We start from the raw sequence: 8756 nt of genomic DNA, 5'->3' as shown, positions 1-8756 counted from the left end.
TATGTTGATCAGGTTACGCCGGACTATTTGCATTTAAATTGAAATCACTTTATTCGTCCATGAGGGATAAATCACTTCATGGACAAGCAATGCACACCTGTGGATCTGAAATGCTTGTTTTGCACGTACGCAACTTTGACTAGGCTTATCGTATGCTTGTGCGAACGCGCTCGGTTAGAACATCCGGATACGTTCCGTTTTGTGTATTAGTATAACAAGGACGAACGAAGGCTAGGCCAAGGACGTGAGGTCACAGCCAGCTGAATCTCGAGAAAGAGAAAAACGTTGGTGTTTGGGAGAGACAGTGAGCTGTCATTCCACCCCAGTCGGTCTATCAAACCTAAACATGGCTGCACGTCCTCAGTCAGACGTTGACAAGCGCAAACAGATAAGTATTCGTGGAATTGCACCGGTGGAAAATGTAGTGGAGATCAAGAAAACATTCAACCGGCATCTGCATTATACGGTGGTGAAGGACAGAAATGTCTCCACCCCCCGGGATTACTACCACGCCCTGGCCCACACTGTACGGGACCACCTCGTGGGGCGCTGGATTCGAACACAACAGCACTACTACGAGCAGGACCCCAAGGTAAGACAGGTGCCCGCTAAATTGATGCAGACGCACCGATGATGTTGATGATGCTGTCAGCCAGACCAAACATGCTCACAATACACCACTTATGAAATATAGACGGGATGCAATGTACTTCCTCGTTATAATTAAATTGTTTATTGATAACAACTTTCCGTCTGTAGTCGCACCACTTTATATTGGCCTAGTGAAAATAATATTTTTATTGAATATGTATTTATATATATTCTATATATGAATAAATTATCAGAAAATATTTATAAAATTTTATCTCATTATAGGCCTATAGCTAGCTATCGAAAAGGTGCATTTTTGCATAACCCCTCTTACAAATGCTTCTATGTATAAACAGAGGTACATAAGCCTTTGTGTGTGTGATTTAATAATTCAATTGTATTTTATGACAGCTGACCTTTGTATGACCCAAAACTATTTATAGTAACTATATATATATATAGCTGTACACAGATTTTGAATTTATCTTATTCACTGGCAAAAGCTGTTTATAAGCTATTTTATATACAGTACATGTATGCTTTTTACAGTTTTCACTATTCATGTCTTTTATTTGTATTCTGTGCATACCCAGCTAGCTATATATATAGTGTGTTAGATTATTCCTTGCCTAAGATTATATAGGTACATACATATATGTTTAAAGGTAGATTACCAGTCGATAAGTCCTGTTACTTACTCAGGTGTGAACATTTTCTCCTCCATCAACTGCCAAATCAACACTCCAAATATATAATTTATTTTCCCCACAATTTGCCTTGTCGGCAAATTTATTAAAATATATAGTTAGTAGAAGGTCATATTGAATATGTGTCAGCAATTTTTCAGGCATGAAAAGCACTTTCATTTTCTTAGCCCACATCTACCTCAATATCTGGGCCTACTGGTTTATAAAATTTTGCCCATTATAAAATTTTCCCAAATCATATATATTACTATTAGTGTTTACTTTTATGATAATTAAATTTGCAGAACATTTTAATTAAAAAAGAGAAAAAGTAACTATAGAAATTCAAGCATAATTAATTGAATAACAAAATAATGGATGTTACCACAATCCAATAATAATATTTAACCAGGAGTACATATCCACCAGTAACATTCAACTCAAACTTGGCTGAAATGATTTAAAGATGGTCCTGACAAAATGTTGTTATTTTTCTGGTCGGTCCAGATCCAAGATGGCCACCATGGCCAACAGTGCCACAATACTTGCTACTGCCACCATGGCCAACAGTGCCACAATACTTGCTACTGAGTATAATGTATACTAATAATGTATAATATATGCTTATTATTAAAGCATACAGACTTTGATAATTATCCCCCATGATATTATTCATTTATTTTAAATGTCTGGAATACATTATTTGGAAGAGGCATGTTGACTGTGTCTGATATAATAATCAGGATGATGTTATTGATGTAAGTTATTACTATAACCTATCTCTTGACATCCTGGATCAGTATAATAATCAGGATGATGTTATTGATGTAAGTTATTACTATAACCTATCTCTTGACATCCTGGATCAGTATAATAATCAGGATGATGTTATTGATGTAAGTTATTACTATAACCTATCTCTTGACATCCTGGATCAGTACACTGAAAACCGGATACAGGGACAGGCTGGATAAGTGTTTAGTGCTCATCAGGATACAAAATCTGGGCTATCACTCTCAGATCTGCAGACTAGAACGATGTCTTTATATCGAACAAGTTCCCTTTTCCTGTCATCAGGGCACTTCATGTTCTAAACAAATAAACCAACAATATTTACTGACCAGATACAAACTACATTGTATAGTGTAAAGGTAGTCCACACTGTATTACATTAATCTGTTGTTATATAGTTTGTGGTTATGAACTTATAACAACCGGTACATGTAGTCCACACAGTAAAACATCAATGTGTGGTAAGTTTGTGGTTATAAAGTGACAAAATACTGTAGTTAATATCCTGTCATCAGTGGACAACATACATATAAACTTTAATATAGAGTTGAGGGATCAGCCAAATTAGATAGCATTTGTTAGTAATGGAGATGGGTTGTTATTGACCTTCAACTTATTAGTCAACTAAATCTTATTTAGGTTTCTCATTGTGTTTGTCAGTATGGACAGACTATGTTGGTATATATATCTATAGATTTTACCATCATGATCTTTTGTCAATTTGTCATTAAAATGCTTCACAAGTTAAAACTGATGTTCACTAAATAACTTCCGTTTATGGAGTCTGTTCCTAATTGATCAGTAAACTCACTAAACTACTGCGTCATACTGCTGGTAGATAAATCTTAAACATAGGTACATGGAGAAGAAACATGCAAGGTAGCTCAGGTTTCCGAGTTTCTGCTGGTGTGAGTTTCCCCTAAACTTGTACAACAATTGATAATATTTACAGTACACTGAACTTGTAACAAAGGTGTGGTGTTGTAGTGTACATGATCAAGGAAGTTTTAACTTTGATGGATTTAAATCTGTTTTTATTGAAACAGAATATTTTTCTGGGTTAGTCTGTTTTTATTGAAACTGAATATTTTTCTGTGGAACGCTGTATAAGTTACCTGTGTTCTGTACATGTTTATCCAATATGTCGGTGGTCACACAACACTGAGATTGAAAACAAGTTAAAACTGAAAACTGTTGTACATACACTACAGCTTACGTGGACTTTGCGGTTTCCACGCTCCCACGGTGGACTGCCCACGCAATGTCCACTAGTGGACATGCGTGGGCAAAGTGTCCACGTGATTCCGCGATTCGTGATGGATCGGCAGATACCGTGGTTGTCCACGCAACAGCGCGGCCCGTCGAGGAACACTGGATATCGTGGCCCGCCGGATGCTGTGTATGTCCACGGAACAGCGCGATCCGTCGTGGAACGCTAGATAGCGTGGCTAGCTTATGTTTTGAAGTTATGCTTACTTTACCGCGTCTTCTAATCACGGCCGAAGGCAAGATGTCCTCCCGATATATAAGAGTTACTTCCCTTCAGTTTCACTGGTAATGTAATACTGTATACCTGGTATTTTTCGCCCCAGGTTATTTTCGCCCTTGAGCAACACAGAAGATATTCACCCCGTTTTAATTTCGCCCTAAACTACTTTTAAGAAATGTATTTTCCTCGTTCACAATCGGAAAATTCCGTTCGGAATTCTCGATACAATTGCACTCGGAACACTCGGGATTTACCCAGTTCTCCCATTTTCTTTTCTTCGCATATCCCGGAGAGGTGTGAAATGTAATCAGGTGTGAAATATACAACGTTTACCTGTGTTCAGATTTACTTTAGCCTATATTGATTTAAATAGTATTAGGTATGCATGGTCGATTTTAAGCAAACACGATGAGTGGTAAGTTCACCATGCCGTGACTAATTAGAAGTCTACTGACCAGTGTTTTCTTTTGTTCATTTGTCATCGATTGAAGCCACAAGCGACGGTGAAGTCATACAATCAGCCTTCATAATGGCAGAGACCTGTTTGTGTGCATAATTTTAAAACATGTTTGGATTATAAAAGTTACTTAGTATTTAAAGCTTTTGTTTAAAATCAAATATACTAAACCTAGTACGCTGTCTTACCCGATATTTTCGATTTAACTCCACGTGATATCGCAAATTTACAAGGCCTATATTTAGATCTAGATTTTATTCCACATGCACAGATAGGAATAAAACAATTACCTATTTTATAAACTTAGTGTAAATAGATAACACGTGTTGGCTGTAATTGTATAGGATATTGAAAGTACGAGGGTATATTTTGGATCCGACTACAAGTAGCGTATGTACGATAACTTGTAAATCCTGCAATTGAGCTTGAAATTTTCGCCGTCATCTTAAATTCGCCCTATCATCAAAGGGCGAAAATGGCGAAAATTAAACGGGGGCGAAAATTACCAGGTATACAGTATTTGAATAATGCTCTATTATAACGGGCCATATACAACATGTAACATCTCATTAATTTTCTTTATTAACGGGCCGTATATAACATGTAATATTTGAATAATGCTCTATTATAACGGGCCGTATACAACATGTAACATCTCATTAATTTTCTTTAGTAACGGGCCGTATATAACATGTAATATTTGAATAATGCTCTATTATAACGGGCCGTATACAACATGTAACATCTCATTAATTTTCTTTAGTAACGGGCCGTATATAACATGTAATATTTGAATTATGCTCTATTATAACGGGCCGTATACAACATGTAACATCTCACTAATTTCCTTTAGTAACGGGCCGTATATAACATAATAACTTTAATTGTAAATAATCTAATAATCTCAGATTAACACTCGTAAATATCTTTTATGTAATTTGCGTGTACACCATTGTATTAATGTATTTTATGTTACAGAAGTTAAAACGCAAAGTAAACGATGTGCTTATATCAGTTGATACTGTGTTATATGATAAATTCTTTTAATGCGTCATCTTTACGAGCCCATGTCTGTGTGAAGCACCTTCTATTTAAAAAATATATATATCTAAATTTCATTAAGTGTGAACTATATTACAGATATTCTTTCCGTATATTACTTATGATCTGATCAATAATAATCATATTTTGGTTACGTACATTATGTATGTTGGTTTATGGGTTCTCACATACTAACTACGGAATAAAATTTGTTGATATCATAGTTATCATCTGCTTTAAGTTTGAAACAAAAAAAGACCAGTCTATAATCATTAATTAATTCGCTGTATAGGAAAGCAAAATACCGTTACAAAAACTGAGTTGAACGGGTAAATGCCTGGGGCTAAGGCCTCGCAGCGGTTGCTATGACGACTTGGTGTGACAAACGAGCTAGAGCTGTGAATCTGTCGACACGGGTGACTGACCCACAAGGTAAGAAAAATCGTCTGAATTACCGCGGCAAATAAGTTACGGGCAGGTATGTTGTGACAGTCATTATAGTCTTCACCTATACCTTACCTGGATTTTACCCGTATTCTCCAAAGTTCTCCAAAATTACCTGTATCTTATCTGTATTCTCCAACATTACATGATATTTACCTCTATTTTACACGAACTTTGAATTCATCTCATTTCATTCCTTGTTAATAATTTTGCATACCATTTTCATAAACCAAATTTGCAGAAGACAGCTATAGCACAACAACGTAGATATTTTACAGTTTTAAATGATTGAAAATGGTAAACAAAATCACATCAGACCATTTACTACTATCCTATAACCCTTATCAACATGGCGAACTATCACTGATATTTTTCTTGATATTATTTAACTTAACTGATTACAAATCATATAGACATAAAAGTGTACTCGACTGTGAGTGGGTTAGTATACCATTTAACAATAATCAGGTGTGAAATTACGGTCGACACGGTCGTCACGCCTGTCACAGCACCACAGGTATCTGTTCCTGTCGGGTGTTCTAATCGGAACCCGCCTATCACTGCTGGTGAGTTGACACGTATGGTTTCCGTGCACGTCAAAAATGTTCCGAATATATGTTTTTACAGGTTTTACGTATATTTAGCTTGAGTTTTGTTAAAAAATTCTTTTTACTGTAGGGATTCATTTTTAAATTAAACACATTATTTACATTTAAATTCCGTTGAGTTAAAACAATAAACATTCGTATCACAAATAAAATAATTAGCCTAAGTTTGAACATTCGCATACCCACGATGTTGAAACTTTACTTTAAGCATTTATTTCATGTACGAATTCCATTTTAAACTTATATTATTAGAAGTGTTGTAATCGAAATCGTTATTGGTATGCAACGAAACCCGTGTCCTCGTAATAAAGGCTATGAACAGGGTGATGTAAGTCGTTACACGTTATATGTGTTGTATACGGCCCGTAATAAAAGAAAAGTAGTAAGTTACATGTTATATAGGCCCGTTGAAATAGAACATTATTCAAATGTTACATGTTGTATACGGCCCATTACACCAGTATAGTAGAAAATTAGTTAGAAGTTAAATGTTATATGCGACTCGTTACAATAGAAAATCAGTGAGATGTATCATGGTGTATACGGCCCGTTACAATAGCAAATTAGCATGTTATAAACGGTCTGTTAAAACAGAAAAATAGAACATTTCATAAATGTTACATGTTATATATGGCCCGTTATAATAGACATTTAGTGAGATGTTACATGTTTTATACGGCCCGTTATAATAGAACATTATACCAAATGTTACATTTGCATTATCGTTGTCTTATTCGCATTAATTGCAGGCACGTGTTTACATTTGTTTATATATATTTCCTAAATAGCGGTCTGATCCCGTTGAACCTGTGATATCACGATCTTGTATTGCTAATGTATATGTCTTTGTATATGTTGTAAAATCAGATTGGCTGAAACGCCAAAGGAATAAATGAATTAAATTTACCTACAGTTAAGGATCCACTTCTTGGCATTGGGAGTCCTTTTATATAATCATTATCAAAACAAACTGCCCTACAGGTAAATTCAACATGTTAGAGTTTAGAGATACACCTGTTAATTAAGATGTGGTATTTACCGGGCTATTATCTTAACACGCCTCTGTGACCGTGGCTTGCCGGTCTCTGGCCTTTGTGGTGTTGGCCACTCGTCGGTTATAAAACGGACTCGGATGTATCTCAGTTCGTGTTTCTACGTGTAGATATTCATATAACATTATCATGACCAGTCCTAGGACAGGACTTTTTTTATTGTTTATTCCACAGATCAACCGATTCCAGTCTCTGATATCGAAGATGCATTGAGACTTTCCTATCTCCAATTATTTAGCTCGAGCTCTCCAACAAATGAAATGTAACCCAAAACCGATGAGTGGATGAGTCGGAACAGAATATCACAAATCGTGCAACATCGTTGCCTAAAATATTAGCATCTCTAGAATAAACTTTTAATAGACTATTAATGCAATGACTCAAATACGGTCTCTGCGCGAACCTCACACGTGAGGTCACTGTGCGGAATATATCCCTAATCAGTTTTGACGGTATGTATCGATACAGTTTTTGATAATATTTCTCAATATTTATTTAACGGGGTTTTACGTCTGCTATTACAGCTGACGACAAAACATGTGCACGTACGCTGACTTGTCGATCATTCTCACCAACCAATGGAATTAACGGACGCCTTTCTGCAGTGTTTGATTGACAGAGTCGCCTTTCTGCAGTGTTTGATTGACAGAGTCGGAGATCACTGGAGTGTAACAAGCTTTAGTGTCTTGTCAATCATTCTCACTAACCAATGAAACTCACGGATGCCGTCAGATACCACGTTTGATTGACAGACAGCTAAAATAGAATCATCTGCGTGTGACGAGCTGCCGAGAAAATCAGCGGTTATGGCTGCCATGTTTATGCAAAACACCGCATAAAAAGTGTTGCATTCAATGAGTAATTTATGACTTAAAATATGATTGAATACAAATCATTGAAATCACAGTGGTGATAGAAACAGAAACCATAATTGGACCTGAATGCAAAGCACTCAATATACATGATAAATATAAAGACATTAAATGGTTATCATAAATCGGTACATTTAGGGAATGTATATAAACATTGTACATGTAAATTATATTGCAGAAAGGGCCGTAGTAATGTTTTAATTACATTCTGAATCCATTATGCTTTTAATGCAATAATATAATGTTTAATTCATTTTTGTGTTTTCCGTTTAGATACCACATTAACGATATTACATGTATACAAGATACCCAGATAGGCAGTTATTTACAGCTCTTTAGTGTGTACACTTTAGAATAGATATACAACTAGTTGTCACAACATTCGATATTCCGCATATTTTAATATGGTCGGAGCCTGATAACATGATAACACCGAAGTTTAAAAGATAACGGAATAAGGATTCAAATGCCGAAGTTTAGATATTTTGATGAGATTTGGTAAAGCTGTTCTTATGTCGCAGTGGTATTTTCTATTTTCCCAATTCAATGTCGTGTAATGAATGCAATATTTCTAAAATAAATGAATATTTTTTAAAAACGTGAATACGTCAATGGAGAATGCTGGATGGATGAAACAGCTTATGTTAAGTTACATTAAATATTAACGGTGCTTAATATATTGCGATTGGCCATAATAACGCTATTGATGGACCAAGGGTCTAAA

General features: G+C 35.6%; 1 protein-coding gene across 1 annotated transcript in view; it reads left to right on the top strand.

The window, feature by feature from the left end:
• The first annotated feature begins 209 nt into the window (after nucleotides 1–209).
• The window catches only part of LOC117323108 (glycogen phosphorylase, muscle form-like), a 30662-nt gene continuing 22115 nt past the window's right edge, over nucleotides 210–8756 (top strand). The window contains exon 1 of the mRNA XM_033878121.1: nucleotides 210–592. Coding sequence (XP_033734012.1) covers nucleotides 347–592 — 246 coding nt within the window. The 5' untranslated portion in view covers nucleotides 210–346. The remainder of the gene's footprint in view (nucleotides 593–8756) is intronic.

This window comes from Pecten maximus, chromosome 3, assembly GCF_902652985.1.
Source record: "Pecten maximus chromosome 3, xPecMax1.1, whole genome shotgun sequence".
NCBI lineage: Eukaryota > Metazoa > Mollusca > Bivalvia > Pectinida > Pectinidae > Pecten > Pecten maximus.
The sequence above is the reverse complement of the archived record's forward strand: the minus strand, read 5'-3'. Positions and strand labels throughout refer to the sequence as shown.